The sequence below is a fragment of the Xiphias gladius genome, chromosome 11 (genome assembly GCF_016859285.1).
Source record: "Xiphias gladius isolate SHS-SW01 ecotype Sanya breed wild chromosome 11, ASM1685928v1, whole genome shotgun sequence".
Classification (NCBI taxonomy): domain Eukaryota; kingdom Metazoa; phylum Chordata; class Actinopteri; order Istiophoriformes; family Xiphiidae; genus Xiphias; species Xiphias gladius.
This window is the reverse complement of record NC_053410.1, coordinates 21,724,971-21,750,685: the sequence shown is the minus strand read 5'-3', so window position 1 is coordinate 21,750,685 and position 25,715 is coordinate 21,724,971. Positions and strand designations below refer to the sequence as shown.

Here is a 25,715-nt window from a genome sequence, read left to right as displayed (position 1 = left end):
TCATCAACCATGACTGTCTTCTGCTCTCCAGCCACAGGATGCGGGCATGAGCCCATTATAGCAAGGCACACCAGACTATCAGACACTCAAAAACTTCCTTGGGCCAGCCACACAAAGGTTAACTTTATGCTTAATAAGAAGGATTTTTAACAACATTTTTTTGTTGTTTCAAGGGAAACGTCTTCAAGGATGAAGACTAATCTGTTTTGGCAAATGCAAACCTGACTAGCTCTCTCACCTCTGAAGAATGATGGGAGCAAAGGAGGAAATCAGGTGATGTTAAATAAAATTTAAGTAGACAACCGTGGCTTCAGTCACCAGTGAGGGGAGCGACAATGCTAAAGCTACTGCTTTGGTCAGTGACAATGGTAATTCAGTGCAGTCATTTCACTTTAAAGATTCAGTGTTCAAGATTTGTTAATACATTTACTAAACAACTCTAATTACAATGTTAGCTTACTTTTCCTGGTATTCTACAGTGAAACCACCCATGCATTTTAATAGGCCTGACAGCACAGAGACCACAAGGTAAGCCCATTCAGTTGACTGTCCCTGTTAATAAAATCATGGGGCAAAATGAAACGGGCACTTCGGACAGACAGGTGCCTGTGCCACCACAAGGGCTGTGTCAATTAATGTTACGCGACAAGCGGAAATGGCCCAATACCAGGCCTTCCTGAAACCGTCTGCCCTTCACTTTCATCAATAATGGCGCAGGATCTGTCTCCTGAGCGAGCTGACACCCTGGTTCAGCCTAATCCCCAGCCCCCTGCCTCCAACATCCCCTTCTTTCTCATTATGTTCCCTTTTTTTGGCCACTCCTTCCATATTCCAAGTTAAAAGAGTCAACTAATTTCTTCTCTTTACACTGTAATTCTAGAAAAATAGATTGCAGGTTGCAGGGTTCAGGGGGAGGGGGGATAATAGCCTGCTATTGAATTACATTTTTTTAGTCATGCAAAACACAGGCTCAATAGAATCTATAAATACTTCCCATCCATTTTTTTCCACCCATTAAGCGCTAGTAAAAGGCACTGTGTGGGTGGATGGGAGGCTGGAAAAGTAGAGGCAGAGGTACAGTGGTGGCAGTGGTGAACCGGGTGAAAGGGGGAAAGAGGGGGTGGTAGAATTCAAGTACAGTGCGTGAACAGATAATATTCATGCAATTATACCGAATGTGCCTCTTTTCGAAATGCTCCTTCCCCTAAATGTGTCCATTAGTTTCTTTCCCTCTTAATTCCCCTTAATAGCATTCTATTTTTCAACAGTTCCACATTCCCTCCTCTATCATTACCCTTCTGTCAGGAAATAGCTGTCAATATGATTTATCACTGATGCTAACTGATGTAGTTGTCCCACAGTGAAGGCTGATTAGATGACCATCCTGCTGATACAGCCTCATCAGGGATAACAGTCTGTGGGAAAGGCAACAGAACCATCCTGTCTCTTTCCCTCTCTTCATGTGTCGCTCTGTTTTTCTTTCTCCATTGTTTTAATGTCACGACTGTTTGCCTTCCCATAGCACATTCCCATATCAAGCGTCGCATCCCACATCAGCCTCTTGAAGCTTCACTGGGCAACTATTTCATGGAAAAATATGCTCCCTGTCAACATAAATTACTAATTGCAGTGGATTTTTTTTTAATGTGTCCCCTTCCCTGTGATGCTGTAGATTTGACCTATTTGCCCCAGAAAAACTGTGGTGTCAGGCATGAACAAAATCTTCTCCACCTACAGAAAGTGATGAATTGAAACATTAGAACTGTGGAAGTCAGCACTGTTTTTTAGCCTGTTAAATCCCTTTGCTATCATTTGGTATGAATAATCGCATGCTTCCAGTTCACTGATGCTTTCACATGAAACTCAAACAGCATCAGTTTGAAACCAGCATGTACAGTAGCTGGAACATGGTAAACATTTTGTATGCTAAAAACGTTAGCATTGTCATGGTGAATGTGTTAGCATTCTGACATAGACATGATAGTGTTTAGCTCAAAGCACTGCTGTGTCAGAGTACAGCCTCACAGAGCTGCTAGCACAGCTGGAGAATATTCTTGTTTCTTTACTACGCATCTGTTCCTTGTATGTTGTGTAACATGTACAATGGTTGTGAACAGTAGGATTGAAAAGCCTGATAGAAAGCAATGGTTCTGGAACCTTTTTGATCACAACTCCAATTAAATGCCAAATTTTACTGTAACCTGTAATAAAAATGTAACAACAAAAAAAAGAGAAAAAAAATTAGAAAGACTATCATCATGCCAGTGAATCTGTGTAAAACCAAAACCTGTTGGACCATTTATTAACTGGCTCTGCGGCACTAGGCTTACTCCAGTACTGTGCACCATTATTGCAGCAGCCCCTCCACTTCACACTCCCCAATGATTCCCATTAAAGTCCCTTAATTGTTTCTCTGACCTCTATGTGGAATGGCCCAGTCACGTGGCAAGTGTATCTTGAAAATAATGTCCATATTTGAACTATTCACCTGTCATGTGGAAACCATTACTTGGGTGGTTGGAACAAGCAGGCGTCTTGTTCCAGATGAGGAAGGGAAAACAAAGGGTTCTCATACATTTGTGCACATAATTATCTGGATTTTTTAATGACTATGGCATCAAGTGGAAAGACATGTGGATGACTGATTTTAATTTTCCAGCTCTTCTGGTGTCCAAGTACAACTACTAATTGAGATTTGCTAAAAAGAAAGAAAAAAAATCCTACCAATCCAGAAAACAGAATTATATTATATGTAAATATGTACTTCTAGTAAAATAAGTAAAAGTAAAGGAAATTGTCAGCAGCTGGCACTGATTTTAGCGTGGTATTTTCTCAAAGCGACAGTACAGCACAAATTATTACAAAGGATTGGTCAGAAAACCTTAGGATTGGAATTAGACGTCACTACAGCAAACACCTGCACAGTACACCCAATGAATGCTGTTGCTGTATAATCCATTATGGATCCATGCTGATTTACCTGTCTGCAATCATTTCACTTGGCTTCCATCTTACAGTCAGAGCCTTTCAAGACCAACTCTGGGACTTAGCAGAGAAAACGTCCAAACTGGCATGATCAAAGCATATCCCTGAAATTGAAAATTCCTTGAACCTTTTTTGACTGGCAGGGGGAAAAAAAAGGAAATATGTGCAGGTTTTTATGTTGAACCAGCAAACTCCTGTCTTTTTAATGCTGAGTGGCAGCTCCGTTAGAGGAGAACAGGGTTTTTAATCAGAATAAATGCAAGAAGGCACTCAGACCTGTTGCGTGGCTACAGCATTAACATGGACAGAGAACTTGACAAAGACATTGCAGCCATGTATAGGAGATTCTGATTATAGACCCTGCACAAAGATTGAAAGCAAATCAAAGATAACATGCAGCAGAAAATGCAGTGATAAATGGTCAAACCAGGAGGTTTCTGATGTGTTTAAGGATTGCATGGGCATGTGTGCAGGCAAAAAGGTTGTCTTACTTCTCATAGAAATCATGTTGTTCCGATGGAACTACTTTCTTGGCAAGTTTATAAGGACTTCTCACCTGATAATAAAATCTAGATCAGGATCCAGATAATGAACAAGCTGAAAGTATTTGCTGTTATCTGTGTCCTCTGTAGCACTGTACTCTGTAGTCTTTATTGATTAGATTCTATTTTGAATGTGCACTATGCAAGGCAGGTGAAAAGTGGAGGAGGTTTTGAACATTAAACAAGAGACATAATGGCAGTGACTCAGAAGGGGACCTACAGTGTCACATTGTTTGAACCAATTATGCAGTCATCAGAGTTGATGGGTGGACGCTAATTCCTACAGATGCTTCATTCAAGTTCATCCCCAGGTGTTCAATCCAAGGGACTGACAACAGGAGATTGTGGTGACCAGGGCAAATTGGTTGTTATATGCCACAACGTATTGTGATATCATCATACTTCTTGTCACCTGAGCCATCTATCATGTATCATGTTCGTCTTCCAGTGGCGGCCACCCTTATAAACAACACTTTGAGATTTCCACCTCCAAAAAGCCAAGAAGCTCTACAGTGTTGCGATACTCAGACTCACCTTTCTGACACACAAATTTTTATCTGCCAGATCAGGCTCTAAACCTAGTCAGAGCAATCCTACCTTTAGTAGAGTATGGAAATTGCACATGTTGTTGTATGAAGCTTTTAGTGTGGGACCACATTCGCAAATGGTAAAGGGGTTGAGTTTCTTTTTTCTGCTCACACGGTATGCATCTAAAACATGACTTTAGCTTCATTCGGACTGGATTTATATATTTGATTTTAACATTACCTGCACAGATCGTTGATTTTACGAATTTCACATATGTGAGTAGTCTTTCAACCTTACCCCAGTTATAATTACAGCCACAATTACCTAGTTTATTTCGGCAAAGTTCCTGGTCCTCTTGTAATTTAAATCCTGTCCGGAGTGACGTCCTTGTATTTTAAAGTTAATCTCTGAGTTTTTTAGGTTGCTTGTCTTTCTACTTTATTTATTTTTTAATCACTTTTTTATAATTCTTTGACGATATACAAAGGGGTGTGTCTCAGCATGATTGACAGCTATGATTGATAGGTCCTGTCAAAATGTGGTTAGATGTGCTGGAGGAGCGGAGTGAGCCAAGCAGTTTCTGAGAGAAGACACTGATTCATTCACATTTTCATTTGTGATTCACTGAGAGCATTGTAAACCGACCTGATGCTGCAGTCAGCTGTTCTTACAGACATTCTTAGGGATCTTCTTCTTTGTATTGGTCTCAGTACACTCAGAGTAGCTATGGGATATTGGAGGGAAAAAGGCTCAGCTGTTCTCCACCTTACTGTGCAGAGCTGAGCTGCATTTGAACCTTAGACAGCAGCAGCACATTTGACTTTACTCCCGATATGGTTGGCAGAAAAATGATACAGTATACTGTAACTGAATACAGATGGAACAAAATCCAAACTGTCCTTAGTTTTAACCTGGTGAGTCCAATTCAAGCACCGTCATTTTTTTCACCTCTTTGTAACTAGTAGTGTCATTAATTCAAACATACACAGTTAACAAAATCTAAACATTGAGAAAAGTGATACGTTCTTCGCACATGCAATATCTGTTCAAATTCTGATATTAATTCAAGTTAACTGACAGTATTTCGGTGTGTAGTGTTACAGAGAACCCAGTACAATTTCATTCTTCTTTATATAAAGCATTATGCAAGATGTTTCAACATCAAATTTCAGGGTCTTAGTTTAAATATTATATTCATATGGCTGCTGTACTTTACCACATAGAGCAAAAATGTCTTTGAATAAAGCTTTTGAGTGAGTCTTTAGTATTGCTCCGTTATACTACTGGTAATCAACAAGTGTCAAATCACCATCAAACATTTAAAGGGGCTATATGTAAATTTTCTCTTGCATCAAACATGGTTTCTTGCCAGTAGCAGGTGGTGGTGATGTTCGCCTGCCAAGAGCTTCAGCCATCGTTGTGTTTACAAGACAAGAGGTTAGAATACGCCCTCTTAATCCTCTCTTTTTGGATTGAGGGCTGACTGGACACTGAAGTCGCTTACTATCGGCAAGCAAAGAAACGGGCCAGCCAGGCTGGGACTAGCTGGTTTGCTTACTCGCTAACTTCAGTAGAAGAAAAGAAGTGATAGAAATTGAGGCAAAACAAGAGTTAATATTGCCGTTGCTTTGCACCACTGGAGACAGCTCTTGGTGAGTAAAGGAATAAAGTTCAATGCTAAACTAATTTCTTCTAGACTGGTAAATAAACAGCTGTTAATGCTAATGTTGGCTCACACAAAAATCCTTTTACTGAAAGACAAAAGGCAGAAGTTTAAACTAACAGCAAACTGTCTGACTATTTCATAATGACTATTTTCTCAATAAACTAGAAGGTGTTAGCTAATGCAAAATCCAAGCCAAAGTGAGCTTGAGTGCAATGTCTTTGAGTTGATGAAACTCTTCCAGGCAACTACGTTATTGAATTATGATGAAAAGGCTGTTTCTTGGATGTAAAAATGATTAAGATTGTACCTAGCAAGTTACCAACTGGTTTCAGCTGGTTTTCCTTTCCTGGCCTCTCTGTGTGGGGTGTGCATGTTCTCCCTGTGCTTGCGTGGATTTCCTCTGGCTTCGGGTACTCGGCCTTCCTCCCACAGTCCAAAGACATGCAAGCTAGATTAATTGGCAAATCCAAATTGCCTGTAGGTGTGAATGTGAGCACAAATGGTCTCTGTGTGTCAGCCCTGTGATAGACTGGTGACCTGTCCGGGGTGTTACCCTGTTCCTCGACCAGCGCCCCTCAAGAGTAAATACTAAGAATGCTTCCAGCTCTTTCTATAAAACCATACCTACACTGCCCTGCTGTCATCAACATGTTTCTCACTTTACTTCCCTTCCACAAATTATGACTGCAGCAGGAATTTACTGCTGGCTTAGCTCCATCCTTGTTTTGGGTTTGTCACCACACATTCCAAGTATGCGCATGTTTGCAACATTCGAGATGGTTCAATTTTCCAAATCCTATTTACAAATCCAAATGAATCTTGTAATCTGCAATTTCCTGTCCTTATCTCACAGCTAGGCAGGAGCTTCTCCTGGATTGTCAGACAAGGTTTTATGAGAGAAACCTAGAGTGGACAGCCTGTAAATGTGAGATATGTTGAGATTCTTTATATCCTGCAGCCTGATCCCAGCTTAAGAAGCTCCTCATAAAGCTCTGCTCTGCTCCAAGATGTCTTCATGCAGTATATTGGTCTATTTTTATAACTGCCCACTTCTTCCTGGACAGTGCTGTCACATCACAGGGTGATGTTTCTGTGAGTTTCTTGTTGGCTCCAGGGATGATAATCGCCCATTTATGATATGTGACGAGGAGTAGGGGACATAGTGAGTGTGTTATTACCTGAGATGACGTTTCTACCCGCAGTGATGACATTGATACCCATGGTGATGACATTTCTATCTGCAGTGATAATATTTGCACCTACTGTGATAACTATTCTACCCACGGTGAGGATGTTTCTAGAGACGATGATGACTTATCTACATTACATTCCCATGGCAATGAAGTGTTTTATTTCAAACATGGATGACAATGTAACTTGCAACAGTGATGGATACTCACTTACTGAAACAAACAATGAATCGCTTCTTGCTGCGGCTGTTTCTGACTATAATCAGGACTGGTACGTATAAAACGTATAAGAAATGGTACTAAGAATGGTCATAAACTTTGATATATCTTAAACTTTGCGTGAGATACTACAAAACATGTCTCAGAACAACTAAAAATAAAATATATAATTTGTGTTTGATGTAAACATTATGAAGAATGACCCTAATGTGAACATTTGACTGTAACCATCTCTTTATGGGGTTGTATAGGTAGTGCGGGTGTTGGAACCTTTTATGTTTTATAAATTTATTTCCAAAGATCTGGAAAGTATGCAACTGCTACCTCTGCTGACTGGGAGACCGCTGGAGCTCTCCGAAATCACTTGAGAGCTGAAACCAAGTCTTCACGTTTAAGAATGTCTGTGTCCTGCACTTTTAACACTTTACTTTAAAGGGGTTATATGTAAGTTTTTGCCATCGCTAACTTGCCAACATTAGCATTAACAGCTGTCTACTTACCAGTCTAGACGAAAACGTTGCAAGTTCAGAATCAAACTTAATTCCTTTTTCGCTGAGAGCTGTCTCCAGTGGTTTGAAAGCAACACCAATGTTAACTCTTGTTTTGCTTCTATTTCCATCACTTTTTTTTTCTACTGAAGTTAGCATGCTAAACAGCTAGCCCCGGCCTGTTCTGCCCATCTTGCCACTTACCGATAGCAAGTCACTGTAGCGTCCAGTCTGCCCTCAGTCCCACATGAGAAGATAAAGAAGTAGCAACCTCTCTTTATTCATACCAGTCCTGACCATGACTAAACGTGACAACATGCCTCAACATATTCTCATCACAGTGTGCATTTACACCTTAAACATTCTTATTCTTATCCAGGTCATTTAAATTCCTTTCAAGGTGTAAATGAGATTGAGACTGAAGCTGTGGCACCCACCTGCATTTCTTTTATACTTCATAATGCATTTCATTAGTTCTTGGCCAAAATCTATGTGGCTAAAAGCAAGAGAGAGAGCAATACAATACTGACTACTGCAAAATCATCCACTAACAAACCGCAGAGAGCCTGTAATGAAACAGACCAGTCATAAACCAGGAAGAACCCTAGAGGAAGGGAGGAAAGAAAAAAAAACTTTTAAATGAATTTCTGTTCCTGAAAATAGAACACCCAGTGTAGCAATTACCAGTGTAATGTTCCTTGAATACGCTACGTCCACAACAATAATAAACAGTGACGATGGTTCAACTTGTAATCCACTTAGTGGGCTTAATAAAATGCTACATATTGTTTGTATCTGTGTAGGACAAGGGAAAAAATAAAATTTCCCTCCGGCTTCTACCTCCTTAACTACACACGAGGACACAGAAAAGAATTGGGTGCATGTCTCATTTTAGCAATTTTCCTCTTGCACTCCTTCCAAGTGGTTGCTTAAAATGTGGGCAATTAACATTTTTTTTAATGCTTATTATAAACAGCATTGGATTAAAACTGTCAGCTAAAGGTCTATAATGGAAATAGAAATGATGATAAAGTAAATTTGAAAAGGTTTGAATGCTACCTTCAGTGTGAATCTATAATTCTCATTTACTCTGGGGAATGGTGCCTCTACAGTATGTCCTTCTTCAGGCTGACAAAGATAACTGTAGGTGTACAAATTAGTGTGTGAGTGTGTGGTTTAGTGGCCGTATGCGTGCACTTGGTGAAGTGAATTTCCTGTCCTTTCCCAGGAGTTTCATTTTTTGATGTTCCTGTACAGTGAATCCTTTCTTCCTATCATCACCAGTAAACAGATACTTTCGCTGTTCGATAAATACAAATCAAATAACTCGGGTTGAACGCTAATAGTCATACACTGGCACTGAATCACATCACAATGTATTCCTCCTCCTTCAGCTATGCCAAGTCTATTTATCTACCTCTGTTAATTAAAATCCATAAGAACAGACGTGCAGCCAAGGTCAAGAGGAAACATTTGCAAATGTGAATGGTTAGTAAACAATCCACCCGTCCCACTTCTACTCCCTACATCATTCCATATATACACGCCAAGTTTTCCAGTTCTCCCAGCCCCTGCCACCAGGACGTTTGGAGGACAGAGACCGCACCTTCCTCAGCTCGCTTGTCTCTCACAGCTTGCGCTCAGGTGTGTGTGTGTGTGTGTGAACTGCAGTATGTGACGCCCAGAGGGTCTCTGTGCCACCCTCCGCTAAATTAAACTTCTCCCCTTCCTGCACTCCTTCCAGGCGGCTCCCATCCTCACGCTGCTTGTGTGAGTGCCAGCCGGGGGAGCATTCGAAACCGCTGTTCCCCAAAGCCCAGTGCAATTGCCCTGTTATTGTCCACTCATCCACTGCTCAGAGGCTGAAGGAGGGTGGGGGTGTGTGTGGGGGGGTGGGGGTGGTCAAAAGAGCTGTGAGCACTCTATATCCAAGATATTGTAATTTGACAGTGAGCTTTGTATTCAATTCTGCTGGGAGAGACAGAGAGATGAAGTGGTGGTGGAACACATTGTGGATAACAGACCTATCTTTAATTTGTGATCACTTTTAAATTAAACATTTCATGCTTTTCAGAGAAAATTAGGGGTGCAATCTGCAGAATGATGTTAATTTTGTTATTTTAAAAATTTTAAAAGGAATCTCCTCTGCACCTCCGTACTACCGCTTGTGCTCAAATTTGTGCACAAAAGCTCTACAGATGAGACTTTCTTTTACATATCAAAAGAAGTCCTGCAGGAATCTAATATTGGTACGACCAAAAAAAACTATTTGAATTTTGAATGTCTCCTTGAGGTCTTTTTAAGAATTAGAGCTTTCCTACAGGTCACCATTAATGCTTATTTTCAGCCACATCACTGCTCGAAAGAAGTTCTTCGTGGGCTTACTTTAAAGCCACTTTTTTTAACCGTTTTTTTTTGTGTGTGTTTTTTCTTTCTTTTTGTAAAATAAAAATACACAATATAGTTTGTGTGCTACTTTCAGCCCAGATATTCCACATATAGTGGCTTTAACTGCTACATATGTCATTAAATTCCTCGATACATCCAGAAACCTATTACTTATGATGGAAAAATCATGGAATTTCTCTTCACAGTTTGTGGGTTTAGAAAACTATAGTAGAGTATTAGTATTTTATAGCATTTTCTGGCTTTAGATGACAATAATATTGAATAAAATATCAAAAATTTAGATAAATATTACATTAAATCAGTTTTGGTCTAGGACTGTATTTATCAATCTGCTAAATGACTGGGGAACATCCTTTCATTTTCACTCTGACTCACAGCTGTAAGGATAAAAGCTATTTATCCAATTTCTCATGACTTAAAAATGCTCTTAAATTTAAGAGCTCCAGAGGCCTCCTACATTGGTTGAGAGTACAGAGTTTGGAGTTTTTCTATAAAATATAATTGCCCGTGATGAGTATATGTTAGCTGAAGCGATATGTATGATTCAGAATAGTAGTTTTGTGGCCGGTCATTTCCATTTGATTTTAACCCTCGATGAGATGTTACAGCACATTTCCTTATTGTTTGCATGAAGCAGGGGTGGAGACAACAAGAATAAAGCTGGCGTTGATATTGTTTGCAGTCACTTTCTATGCATCACCACTGTCTGCATTTGTCATCAGGATACTAAATTCTCCTTATTATATGTTTTCTCAACTGTACCTCGTCTACTAGCTTTAGGTTAATTTTCGTGCGTCAGTACAGTTTCTTTTTTTTAACTTCAGCCAATATCCCATTATTTCATCCATATTTATATATTATAAATATATGAGATTGTTAATCATTTTCCATGTTATTGATACTGAAGATATTGGGGATCTCAACCAACGTTTTAAACATTGAAATCACGTACAGTATGCTTTTTCAGAACAGAACATAATCACTGCATAAAATTTGGGGGCCCTTCTCTTTGACCTGCTAGTCTTGCTGTGAGCATACATGTGATTAATCATGTGATTACTTGAGAGCTGCTCTTAACAGCTGCTGTAAATTGCTTGTTTTTTGAATTTTTTTTTCACTTAAAAGTTGGCTCTTTGTAAGTCGTAGAAGTGTGGTAAATACAGGCTGTGGTTTCTTCGGTATGTGTACAGTATACTGTATAATGGTACTAATTTTTGAGTGTAATAAAAGAATGGGAAAAAGAAAAAGAAACAAAGTCAATTTTATTCTACAGTAGATCTCAAATTCCCTACAGTATACGTTTCTTATAGTTATTGCTTTATATTGGTTAACACTGGGTTAGTTGAAACCCACGCTGAAGTGTGGTGTAGAGCCGGAGAGGTGTCAGGTACAGAGAGAATATGAAAGGTCTTCTCATATCTGTAACACTGCTTCACGACTAAAGCCAGGACATCTATGCTAACAGCCTTTTGACCAGAACCTCATTAATCAAACTCCTACACATGACACAGAGTAATTGCCCTCTGAAACAAGACACATACCGCTACACACATAAGCCCTCACAGTATAAAACGCACAGTATTTGAAATTATGCACTGAATATTCACACACACACGCACGCGCGCGCGCACACAGAGTGAGTTTCAAGGGTAGATCCTGCCACACATAGAGGGTTGTGTTTTTTTCGAGGTGTTGGCCAGGTCATGGATCTGTCCTGCCCAGGGAGGGAGTCAGTCTGTCTAGGCATGATGAAATCCTCCACCTGTCCTCATTCATCAAGCCCACTACACATATTAATTATCACAAACCTTCAGACTTACAGCAGAGGACACACAGACACATACACACAGACCCTCCCAAATCCCTCTCTCCCTTGGCCAACTCCCCCGACTGACACCATTCCCTCAGACTTACACTTTGACTCGCATAATTTCCCAAAGCCCAAGAGGACTCAAATTGCACTTCCGAAGACTTCACATCTCACAAGCTGTAACCAAAGAATGTTTGGCATGTTTATCATTTTTCTTGATATATGGCTTAAATAATCCAAATTGATAGAGACAAATTATCATAATATAATATATATATATATATATAATAAAATAAATTAAGTGGAAGTGTTCAAAGCACACCCTGGGTTTTTGCTGTTTTTGGAGATTGGTGTTCTGGTGTTCTCTCCAACTATCTATGCCACAAGTGGATAAGAGAAAACTGCAAACACCACTAAATTAAGTGGAAGTGTTCAAAGCACACCCTGGTTTTTTGCTGTTTTTGGAGATTGTTGTTCTGGTGTTCTCTCCAACTATCTATGCCACAAGTGGATAAGAGAAAACTACAAACGCCACTATGGCTCAGTTGTAGCTATGTGTGAAAACTGCCTCTCTGAGAGATAAAATGAAAACACATACAGACTCTCAGTTTCTGAGTTGGTTCCTGTCTGGTAAAAAGGGGGCTAAGGTTTTGGTAAGTTGTCATCCTGCCAGGTTGGAGGATTTGCAAGGGGAAAACGGTGGAGGGAAAACAAACTTGGCTTAGTGTCACAATATAGCTGTGTTTTCTTTCAAAGAGTTGGGATCGGGGCTCCTAAGCACATATATAGTCTCAACACAGGTTATAGTCTGTTACTTTTTTTTTTATGCAAGGCTTTATGAGCATGGGGAACTCCAGCTGTCACCACCCATCTCCTGATACCCATAAAGCCCTGCATTTTGGGGACATTCCCTGTAATTGGTTTGTATTATATGTCCCCACTATGGACCAGAACCTGAGCCTTCAGCTATTTCACTGCTGTTTTTTGGTGGCACCCGTGTTCAAATTACATAATTTTTCACCTGTGCAAGCGAACTGAATCACAGCAAATGCTTCAAAGTGGAAACATGTCTGGTGTGCCCGAACCTTAAGTCGTTGTTTCTCTGTGTGATGGTTGTCAAGCACCCTCCCACAGCAATTCAAGGATTTCTCCTGAGTCTGTTCTTAATTGGGAGGAGATCATTAACTTGAGTAGAGCCCTCTAATCTTTTTTTAAGCATTTTATAATAAGACGGAAACCAGCTTGTATCCGTTGAGAGTCTGTCTAAAACCCACAAGATTAAAGTCCTCTAAATGACCGCCTTTGGTCCTTAGCTGAGATGTCTCCCCTTTAAACAGACATCAGTCCTCATCGTCTCGCCTGTTTCTCTGACACCAGTCACACGAGCAGCGCCGAAGCTCTCCAAAACCACCGGCCAATTATTAGGGACACGAAAAAATGAAAGTGCCATTATCGTTCTGTCCTAAGCCATACATCGAACCCATTACTGCGAAGAGTGCGGACAAAAAGGAGGGGACTCCGCTGCTGTCCAAGGCGAACAGTCAGCTTTGTGTGAAGGCAGTGACAGGACAGGCACCGGGACAGTTAATTGATCTTCATTATGTTAATTAAGGCTGTGATATGGAGCGAGGAATGAAAAACGGGTCACGCCGTTATGTGAATCTGTCTGAATGTACCACATTAAGCCGTCTGCTGACCTTGAAACTAGCCTGGGAAGTGAAGGCACAGCTTAAGCGAGCGAGTGTGTGTGTGTGCATAAATAGTCTGGGCTTTTTTACTGCACTTTTCAATTGTCACATCTTCAAAAGCAGATATTTATCTGCTTTAATCTCCTGTTGCTCACATTTCCTCCCTCTTCACACTTTATAGAATCTAACGCTTGACGTACTTTCTTACCTCATCAAACCCAGATAAACACATGCAACATTTCTATAAAAATGAGTGTGTGTGTTTGTGCGTTATGTCCCCCTGTCCACTCCAGTGCACGGATGGCTGCACTGTCAGCAAGCCAGGCTCTGCCCTTGCATTTGAATAAACACCATCTGAGTTGGCTGCTTGTGTATAATATCTGTCAGGAAGCTGCCACCAAGTGATCCCGGGGACTCTGACCTCTGTCCCTCGGGAGCCGCTGACGGGACATCACGGTGACAGGGTGTCTCCCCTGTCGATCTGTGCAATGATATGCCTTACACCCTTATCCCGCTCCGCTCGCAACTCAAACGGCTTGCCGCTCTGCCCTATGCATTGGAAATGAGATGGGGCTGCCTTACAGGATGCAATGAATAGTCACAAGGATAGGATAAACTCGAGCTTTGGAGATGCCTGTCACAAAGATTGATGGTTCCCCGGAAACTCTGTTGTCGTCTTGCCAGTACTATAAACGTATCCCCGCTGAATAATTGAGTTCTTCAGCTGCAGAGTCATGTCAATCTTTTTTAGGTTTACACTCAGGCACTTTCAGGAGTGCATATCTCACGCCTCACAACTCCTCACTATCATAGTCAGGGGGGTAAAAGAAAGCTGAGGCCGTGCAATTCCAGCTGATGTACGGCTTAGCTTTAATACAAAGACTGCATGTGGCTTCATTGATCAAAAAAATGTCAAACAATCTTGCGTTTGTTTGGTCTGCAATTAGACACACCAATAAATATATATTATATATGTATATGTGTGTTTGTGTGTGTGTGTGTGTGTGTGTGTGTATATATATATATTCTATACACCATTCAGCCACAACATTAAAACTAGTAACTGGTTTTAATGTTGTGGCTGATCAGTGTATATCCTAATTATGTTGCAAGATATTCAAACCCCCTAACTTGTTGAACTCCGCAGGAAAACTGCGAAAATCATTGTCATCTGTCACCCCTGCCTCTGAGCTCATCACACCTGTTGTAAAAACTGATTTTAAAAAAAACTGTAAAAAAATGAATAAATAAATAAAGTTTATATACAAATATACTGCATATGTAAAACAGAGAAAAGCAACAAGTCTTCAAATTTGAGACGTAAGAATGTGGATTTTTGCTTAATAAATGACTTAAATGATTAACTGATTATCAAAATTATTGGGAATTGTCATCAGACTAATCACATAGTTGTCACTCTGTAGTGATTGTGTGTAGTGTTTACTGACATAGTGAAAAGAAAATAAATAACCATAAAACAGCAGAGCTCTCAGTCTCGCTCCAAATCTGTATGTCACAATCGAACATCAGTAAACTACAAAAGAACAACAAAATCACTGTGTAAACATTGCCTCTCAAAAAAAAGCCGTCGCTTTTTAATGTTTTATCGCTGTAATTTACCTAATTTTCACTGTTCTTCAGATGTGGTGGAAACACAAACACAAATGGCCAAACGAGACTTTGAGTCCCTGTAGTTTCTGAGTTTAGGGTCAGTGTGGGTTTCAACTGATGGAAAAGGTGGTACAGGTTTGGTAAGGAGTGTACCTCACTGTCTCGTAGCTGTTAGTCAGAGAGTTGTGTGGATTAAAAAAAGAGCTGATGTGCAATTCCAGCCCAACCTGCATTTGTTGCTTCTGCAGTTAGCTACCATGTATCTTAATTATATTACATGCCATTCAAACTCCCCTACTTGTTGCACTCTGCGTGGACAGTCACGCCTGCCTCCGAGCTCATCACACCTGTTGTCAAAACTGATTTTCACATGTGAAAAATTACTGCTCCGCTTGGTTAAAAATACATCATGTGCCACGACTGAAGGCCTGACTTTGCCATATGTTACTTTTTTATGAAAGCCCATCTCCTCCCCTGAATGAAAACACGCCTATCCACAGTTTTTTCTCTTCTGAAGCCAGTTAACTACATGATGCCAACAAAGGCAAGGTGTTCCTAAACAAAACCTAATTTGCTCTAGCATTGTAGGTAGGCAAAGAGTTAAATGGTTATTAAATTGCATCAGGTATGCTGTAAATACATTTACTCTCCTTTACTCTGTGCCTTTATACCACTATGTAAGGTAAGATGTGGTTTATTGAATTTGTGAATGCGTAAATGAACTCCCCAATGCAGTTACCTTTACATTAGCAAGCTTGTGCTTTCACATATTGAAACATTAAGATATGTTTTGTTCACTCAACTTGCTGTGATGTAGTCGTGTACACTGTGCACTTGTGTGTGTGTGTGTGTGTGTGTGTGTGTGTGTGTGTGTGTGTGTGTGTGTGTGTGTGTGTGTGTGTGTGTGTGTGTGTTTGGTGTGTGCCTGTGTGTGTGTGTGTGTGTGTGCGTGTGCGTGTGAGAGAGAAAAAGAGAGAGATGGAGCATTGCAGTGCATCTGGCCTGTAAAACCCTGCCCACCTCCTACTAAGCACTGTGCTATAATTAAAAATGTTGTTCTCGCTCGGGTGGAAACACACAGTTTATTGCACGGAATAATTTGAGATAATTTGTCAACGTTTTTCTCATGCTGAGGCCTCCGGACATGCAGGCCCATAACTTTTGAGAACTAGTGCTTTGGCAGTAATTCACTGCAGATTTAGAAGCACGCACTCAGAGGGGAGACGTGGCAAATCCCACCCGATAGTGTGAACTCTGTGGAAAACAATGTCTATCTATTTTTTTTATATATATAGATAGCAGTATATTTTAATGTATACTTTACAGAGGAAAGCATTTTGCTTGTGTCCTCTCTGAGACCATGCTGATTCGAGACCTCTGAATTGCCACCAATTGAGTTTGTTCAGTGATTCAAATACTGTAGGTCTGGTTTTGTGAGCTTTGTAGGCAGCACAGCTAAGACTTGCAAGGCAACAGTTAAGTGACTGCCAGGGGTAACTGAGCCAGAATTACCGCTAGGATGTGTGAATAAAGGAAAACTGAGATTTTGCTAGGCTGCCAAGCTGTTACGTGAGGGCATAGGAAAAAAAAGTTCTATGCGCCATGATTCCTGTCTGAGAACCACCCAATGCGTAGAGCATGGTGGTTTGATTATGCCATTACCAACGAAATGCCATAATCAAACAAAAATATCAGTCATTAATTTACACATATAAGTAATTTTGATCTCGCTTTCCTATTTTAAATTTCATAAAATATAGTTCCTGAGTCTCAGAATTTCTGTTGTTTGCCTTGCTGGGCAACATCTAGCTAAACAGGATCGGCCAGGTTTTTTCAATTCCTGACAAGTTTTAAAACAGAAAGGAAAGAGGAATTCACCGATTGCTGTCAATCTCAAGAACAGACAACAGCAATGAGTTGTGCTAAACGATATTATCAAAACTGTCTGTCCACTGGACATGATGTTACAGGTGCATTACATTGCGCTCTCTTTTTCTTACACAAGCTGCCTCTCTCTGCCCCCTCCTTCACTCTTACCTGTGGCTTCTCCTCATCTTTTTATTTTCTGTGGGGTTTTGGTCTTCTCTCCTTTCCCCTTTCAGCTGTCCCCCTGACTCAGGCTACCAGCTTCACCTCGACCAACATTAGGTCGTCTATATAAGTCCTCTTCCCTCACCCTACCATTAGTTGATTTCCAGTTGGATTTCCTGATTCTTGCATATATGATACACATTTAAAATTAAACTTGCATGGTTCTCACTGAAAAGGTATTTATCCTTTTCTTCAGTTGGTGGTGGTGATTATGCAAATAACCCTAGTTCCAAGCTCTTTAGCTGAGGCTCAGCTGCTGCTGTCTTTACCTACAGTTTAATACTGGCGCATTAATTTAGCAAACAGCAAACACCTACATCATAGTTGCCTGGTCAAAGTTACTAAAAGTAAATCCACACCTTCCAACCAATCAGAATCCAGAATTTTCAGTGGCCGTGGTATAATAAAATGTTATCTTACATAGATCACACTATGCCTTGGATTTGACAAGGCTATTTTTATGCCCTTTAGGTTACAATGGATATATCTGAGAAAGAATTGGTAAAAGTTTTCTTTCTGTCTTTCTATTATAATGGCACTGAGCTGTGTTCTCTTCATTGTCTGATGTTTTTCAACATTAGATAATGATTATTTAACAAGCTTTGCCACATTTATGCCTATGCTGTAATTAATGTTTCAAGGACCCTTGAGTTACAGTACCTTTAGACAAACTAGCAAGACTACCAAAAACTAGCCTGCTGGCACCTTAGACTTTGTTTGTCTGTCACGTGACCCACACCTTGCATTTTGTAGTGGTTCTCTGATAGTCCTTTAATAGTCTACCAGTGACATCATCTTCCTTCGCTACATAGCTAGCTATCTACCTAGCTACATTAATTAAAAATAACAATAGAAAACTTACGACAAATGTGGATGAGATGGACGCAGCTTTAGAAGTTGTTGTAAGTTGACTTACAGAAAACAACAACTCTTTAATGTCCATATTCCTTTGATCAACATAAAAAACATCTGCTCCTAGCAACAGCTACCACAGCTTCAATGATGACTGAAATTGGTGTCAGTAGGACAGATACATGCTCAGCAGCACAATGTGACCAAGACTGTAAATCACTGTAATGCTGAGGCATCCAGCCCAATACTTCAAAATCGCCTGGGCAGGACTTTTCTTTAAAAATACAATTTTCTTACCAGTCTGAATCATAAAGTAAGGATGCAACAAAAAAATGTCCCATCCCCACAAACTGAAATGTCACTTTTTTTGTCTAAAGTCACTGACAGGAAAACATCTCACACTTAAAGGAAGTGGAAATTTAATAATAAAAGAGAATTGCAATCTGCAGTACCTTACCAAACAAGTGTGGGCCTTTCTCATCCCTTTGACCCATATTCACATACAATTTTGTGGCTCCTGTTTAAGCCACACCACTAGTATAAATGTTATAGAGTAAATCTTTTTCGCAAATAAGTAAGTCACCGAAAAAGAAGTGTGTTCCACTTGTTGTGTATTTAATGATGCACTGAGTACCTTGGTTTTGTCGTACAGGGTATGGTTGTCCAAAAGCATCCGCCGTTCTAATCGAGCATACCTCCTCAGGTCTCTCTCAAACTGCTGTGGAAGACAAGGATCAATAGTCCGAAATCAAATTTTTGTTTTTTTGTCTGTTTTTATGGCATTGAAAGGAAATTGTGAATGCATTTTGTCTTTCTAGAGGACTTTTTACCTTTTTATGTCATTAGTCAGACGGTTTTTGGATATCAGACATACAGAAAAAAGAGATATTTTTATTTTTATAATGTTATACACTTGCAATATCTTTCATTTTCTTTCAAGGTGATTTAGTTCTGTAAAATGCATGTCTCCTTAGAAACATACTGCAAATTAAACCACTTTTTGGCAAAATAAAGTCTACCTAGACCTTGACCTTGATGTTGTTCTTGCACCCAGGCAACATTTTATTACATGTTGTTGGCACACTATGAGTTATTAATCATGAAACACAGTAACTTCTACATTATTCTTTTTTCTACTTGTGGATTCCACCTGCAGCTACCTCACTGTCATTCATTCTCTATAATCCTTCATACCCTGGAGCCGGTCCAGCCAAGGAGAGCGAAAGCGTAACGATCCATGGGTGGTGACACCAAGTCCACGCGCACTGCCCTCCAGCTCCTGTTGTCCTCCTCGGCACTGTTGAGACCTCCCTCTACTTTGCTTCCCTCAAGTCTCAGGATCAGGAAGCACTTTGCAAAGTGGTCCATAGCCTCAAACCTGTAGCCGGGAAGCTTGGCGATATCAAAGGTCGAAGCCTGGTAGTCACAATAGAGCAAAATGCCCTGGTAAAGAGAGAAAAATAGTTATCATTTTAGCATGGATATCTGTATAAATTAATAATTTATGTTTACAGGGTTTATAGATTTACATCTTTGTCTTCATAAAATCCTTGCTTCTACTACATATCAGCTTTTCTGCTTGAAACAGAAGACACACACCAAGATATCCTCTAAAACAATTAATACACAGTAATGTTTGGAAAACTTGTAGGATAAATATAAATATTCAGAATAAGTCATGCAAGTAAAATTATGAAAAAGCTTTCAGGGGTCTTGGTGAGTGACTTTTAGGTGTAAAGCCACTCTGTTGAGCTCAAGCAAGCACCCAGGGACCCTGCGAGCAAAAACCCATTCATCTTCAGCCCAGACTTAAGAGCAGCCAGCCCTATATGAGGATCACAGTCTGCACACTGGATCAGAAAAGGTTAAAGGTGCTGGAGTATAATCTGTAAACAAGGTGTTGATCAGACTGAAATCTGACCAATTAAGTCCTTCATCAGTTCCAAAACTGAAACTACAGTAAGGATACCACATCTGAAGTGATGTGGTCAAAAGCACTGAGGATTTTGCCAGACCTGAGTCATGTTTTACTAGCATTACAGTATTTTAATGTCTGTCACTGACTAACACTGACTGGCAGGAACTATTTAATTTCTTCAAATTAAAGAGTTGACAGAGGCACCAGCGACAGCCGTGGCCGGAGGCATTATGTTTTCAGCTTGTCTGTCCATCCCATTCTCGTGAACGCAATGTCTCAGGAATGCCTTGAGGGTTTTTGTTCAAATTTGGCACAAATTTGGCACAAACATACACTTGGACTCAACTGACTGAACTGATTAGATTTTGGTGGTCAAAAGGTCAACCTAACCTTTGATAAATCAAGAATTCATATGCTTATTATGACAAATTACACTTAATGCCTTTTATTAAATTCCTTCAAAGTCTTGCCTACATATATTATATGACAATATTGCTATATATATTGATCCCCCTGTCTGACCTAGAATTGAGCCTTTTAGGTACACAAAAAGTAGGATGAGAACCACTCAAAAAAAAGACCTTTATTTGAATCCTAAAAAAAAAATTTGGGATCATTTGTGGCCAAATTCTGTACCTAACTGCAAGAGCCCTATCACAGAATACAATCAACTTTCTTGATTCATTATACAGTGATCAGCCACAACATTAAAACCCGTGATCAGTTTTAATGTTGTGGCTAAGATCATTCAAAATCTCACAGTTTCAGTGCTGTGGTGGTGCTGAAAGAAACCTGATTGCAGTTCTTACAAAATGTTATTGCTTTCCATGAGCAAGAGGGCTTTATTTAAAATCAGGTTCTTCTTCTTCTTCTTGGGGATAAAAGGCAACCTAGATACAAGCCTTGAGACGTTGAAAAATGGTTAACTCAAGGTTATGTTTCTGTAAACAGGGTTGGATATTTGCCATCTTAAAATAAGTGGAGGGAAGAGAGGAATTTCTAAGGATGATGTCTACTGGATTAGTGGATGGTCCGATTTATAGTACATTTGCGATTTTTTTGTTTTGTTTTAAGTGAATGGGTTACGTGACTTTCTTGATTGATTGATTGGTGGTCTTTCAGGCAGCCCAGACTCAAGTATTTCAATAACTACTGTGCCATGAAATTTGGTACACATATTCATGGTCCCCAGACCATGAATTCTAATGACTTTGGTTAACCATGAGGTTAACCACCATGAGGTGACATCTTTGGTTTTGAGTGAGATTTCACAACAACTATGGGAAATTTGGTACACACATTCATATCCTCCTCAGGATAAATTGCAATTGTAATTGGGTTGAGCCCCTGACTTTTTTCCAGTCCTGCCATCAGGTCAAAATGTAAATTTGTCCAATACTTTGGGTAATGAACAAATGCATGCAAAACTAAGGGAATTCCCATCAGCCTCAGATGTACTTTTTGTTGAACACACTAACCTAACATTGTGAACATGGTAACATTACACCTGCCAAACATTACCATGTGAGCATATTAGCATGCGGATATTAGCATCCAGCTTCAACACCACTGTGCCTAAGTACAGCCTACAGAGCTGATAGCTTCCCCGCTCTACGGACGGTGGTGGGCAAAGTGTGGCTTATGGGCCAAATCCTTACAACATTTGCGTTTTTAGTGTTTTTGGCCAAAAGAGTAGGAACATTTGCACAACATTACTTACTAATGGGTAAAATTACCTGCCATCAGATAAAATCGTAAAGCAAAAAGATTTATGAGTCGTTTTTATTGCTAGGAGAAATAGATGACTAAAAACTAAAAATACTGCATCTCCACCAAGCCTGTAAAACTATGTTGGTCACCCAACAATGCTGAAAAAAACAAGCCCACAGTTGAACCCCTGATGTAGACTCTTGAGTCTTGTTTCAAATTTGTCTCTGCCAGACTTGTCACTGCTTTTGGGAAAATCTCATTACTGCTGTTTTAGCACACTTCACGCCATTGATGGTGTATTTTCATAAGTTTTAAAACTCACACCGTATGATCATGTAAGTGATGTTGCAATCAAAAAGAGCCATCTTTGAGATGATGAGTAAATCATGTTGATACTTGTAAAATGCTTACATGAATGAAATCTGCTCGTTGATTAAATTAAGAGCAAAGTCAACTTGAGAGGAAATTAAGCTCAAACTGTGACTTTTGTCATGACAAAACAACAAAGGTAACCACAGGGCTATGGATGCCAGTAAAAGGACTTGGACTACTGTGTGAACATCTCCTTAGACTTGTCATCGGTCTGATTTGAGCCCCGAGTGGTGAACAAAAGGGGTGGTTGAGTGTAAGATCCAATAGACAGATGAGCCTCCAGTCAGACAAGTTAGATGGCTAAAGCCCATTCCCTGATAAATGGCTCCACTCCTTAGATAATAGAAATCTCTGTCAAGTAAGATGTCAATGTGTTGAAGGAGAGAGGGCCACTGACGAGAAACAAAGCTATAGAGAAAGGTGAAATGGAGTAAGTGCAAGAGAGTTGGAGAACCTAGTGTTCAGCTTGCAAGAGAAAGTAAGAAACAGGTGGATGGGTAGATAGTGGGAAAGACAGAGAAGGAGAGAGAGGTAAAAGACAGAGTCTGAGAATTGATTTCCTTCAGGCCTCACCCTGGCTGATTATGCTTCTCCCTGGATGCCGGAGTGTTAAGGCAATTAAGATTACAAATTGTCAATTTAATTCCAGTGCCCAGCGTAATTGTTGGGATACCACTCTCCTCTTACTGGCCATAAATCTGCCGCACACTCCTTAAAGAGCAATAATTGGAGAAGCGAGTGCAGTGAGCAGCCACTCTGCCTGTCCAGCTGATGACTTAGGTTAATCACAAAACATTAAACACTTTGTCAGCATAGCCTGAGTAGCCACCAGTAGACAGTCCTGCCTAACCTTCGGACCGCACAAGTTATCAGACAAGGACAGCGTTTCCAGGAGGGCAGAGAGGAAAGGAGTTAGTCAGAAATCCAAGGTGGTGATGTTGAAACCCCTGAGTGACACACAGAGGGAGCAGATCTCAAAGAAATCGCCAGCCCCTTCCTCAATTTCCCTCCTCTAATTATCTTCAGGGATGGACTCGGTTTGTAGTGCAGTTGCGGGCAAAAATTCTTGATGTCACCCTCTGCTGCACCCCTGGACCGCTCTCCCTCTGCAATTACAGATAACCATTCACCTTCCAATAATAGGTAGGGAGAGGGATCCTTAAAGTTCCCTTTACATTCTGTAATAGCTTAGCTAAAGGCAGTGACAGCTCCCACTTAGATAATGAGGCCGGAATGACAGCATTAAAGTACTTAAACACTGAGTAATCTGAAATTAAAATCCCCTCGAGCCACACTTCAGACAAGTTGTGGGAGAAGGTCTGCAGCCCATCTCATACATAAAGCCGCAAATGTGGGTCACTACTTATTCCAGCATTCCAGCAGATATTTTGGTCCCTCCTGGCAGTGCATATCTTTTCAGCCTTGAATCTTACTGATGCCTTCAGAGAAAAGTATTAATGCGCTATGGTGACAGTTGCACAGACCATTAAGTACCTGAATATGGATGCCCTTCGTTCGATGAGGTTTTCGGCCCTCCTGCCTACGCACATACAGTACAGTCACACTGCTCTCTCTCAGTCTCGTTCTGTCTAACACACATACACTCACAAATCCACCATAAAAACAGGATGTCATGAGTTCCCCATCTGAGCACTGCCAGGGGCTGTTTAGCCCAATAGCACTCTGTAATCATCTCCCACACAGCAGGTAATGTCAGCGAGCATCTGAGAGAGTAAGCTTATTCCACCAGAACTGTTTACAGAGGGAATTACAGAGGAGGACAGCGGGAAGATAATCTTTCCCCCAAAGCTTCGCCTAGGAGCACTGAAAAAAAAAAGAGTCAAGTGTGAACACGACTTTTGAAACTGTGATCTAAAAGCTGAGCTTTGATTACTTACTTGGGTTTTTTTATTGAGAGAATGTGAAGAGTGGTGGCCGTGGCCATCACAGCCACCTGCATCCAGAGGACGAGCGCGCGGCGCTCTGATCTCATCTCACATTCCCTCTGACTAACAGAAAGAGACTTCAAAACCTGCCTTCAAGTCGCAGATTAGCGTGTGTTAGCCAGGACCATCTGAACTCTGACTCAGATTTGCAGCTTCGCCAGAATGAAAGAGACTGATTGCTGAAATTAAAATGCAGCAGTTTGTGTGTCTGTCTGTTTGGATGTCCTCTCAATGTCAGTCAAAGTAGCTGTTACTGCTCAGATTTTATTTAGATCTCAAAGTGACTAACTCTGTGTGACTGCAAAATAACCTCAGCTGTATGGGCCGCTCTGTCTGAATCCCTTATTCAACCAAAGGGAAAACTCTCTGATCCCTAACCAAATTGACTCAGATCAAATGCAGAACAATAAAGCCTGAGCTGAATGGCATTATAATGGCAGCAGTGCATAAACAGCTCAGCCTTCAGAAAGCAGCACTAATATAGTATTTAGAGACAGAGATGACAGATGGATGGAGGATGAAACATGGCCCTCTCAGTCTCTGCGTTGCTATTACCAGGGCCAAGCTGAATCTCATCTGTCTGCCACAGAAGCTGGTGACTGACCTTGCCTCTGCCCCCAAGTTATGCTTTCAGTATATCAGCAGGAGGGCGGGGGGGGGGATGATGAACCCGTTTTTACAAGGACGTTTCTAGATAGATGTATTTTTAACTCCCTGCAGGCTGAAGAGGGGTGCTGAATGGGTGTGTGTTTGAGTGCACGCGCGGGTGTGTGTGTGTGTGTGTGTGTGTGTGTGTGTGTGTGTGTGTGTGTGTGTGTGTGTGTGTGTTTGTGTTGGGAGGGGGGGCATGATATCAGGCCTGAGTGAAGACACGTGGTTCCCCAGGGGCTTGATTGCAGATGACAAGGTTACACGACTTAGAGTCAACCTCTGCTACCTCCACTTAATCATTGTCTCTTGTGTCCTCATCCCTGCAGACCAGTCCCCTCTCTGTCCCTATTCCATCCAGCCTGCTGAGAAGAAAGCTTCTGGTCTTATCACGCTGTCCCTTCTTAGACTCCTAAAGCCTTTTTTAACAACTGCCCTACCCGCCTAATTCACTGTCTCACATCCATTCTCCCTCCTTCACATTCACACATACTTTCACACCCTCACCTCGTTCCCTCAACCTATAGTGAATCTAAGTGGCTGCAAAAGGTGAGAGCCTCCCACGGTAACATACAGTAAGTAGATGGTAATAATCATCGGGATGGACCTCTGAAGGAGTGGAGGCATGTGGAGGTGGAGCTGGAGGAGGTGCGGAGGATGGAAGGGTTTATTTTTAAAACCAGTGATGACAAAAAGCAGCCAGCAGCTAGACTAGACAGCAGGGTCCTCGTCTTCATCAAACATCCGTCTCCTCTCATGGCCCCCTCCAACAACACATTTATCTGACAAAGAAAAGTCCTTCCACATCTTACCTGGTGTTTTTTCACAAAATGTCATGTACTGTACATTTTCTGTAATTGATATTGTCCATTATGTATTTTCATTTGGCTTTGGAGATCCAGTTTTGCTGTAACATGCTGTGTCATTATGTTCAGCGGAAACTGAACTGTCTGCATGATATAAGGTATTTTATTTGTGCAAACAAGTAGATATAATCCCAGACCCACCGCCCAGAATCACAGGAGACTACTAAGAGCCACAA

General features: G+C 40.8%; 1 protein-coding gene across 3 annotated transcripts in view; it reads right to left on the bottom strand.

The window, feature by feature from the left end:
• Window positions 1–25,715, bottom strand: part of dntt (deoxynucleotidyltransferase, terminal) — an 81,497-nt gene that overhangs the window by 11,481 nt on the left and 44,301 nt on the right. For 2 of the 3 annotated variants that reach the window (XM_040139568.1, XM_040139567.1), the window contains exons 9-10: window positions 19,274–19,522; window positions 18,714–18,797 (exon numbers count right to left, since the gene is read on the bottom strand). In XM_040139568.1, the coding sequence (XP_039995502.1) occupies window positions 18,714–18,797; window positions 19,274–19,522 (333 nt within the window). The remainder of the gene's footprint in view (window positions 1–18,713; window positions 18,798–19,273; window positions 19,523–25,715) is intronic. The other variant, XM_040139569.1, reaches the window with a different exon arrangement.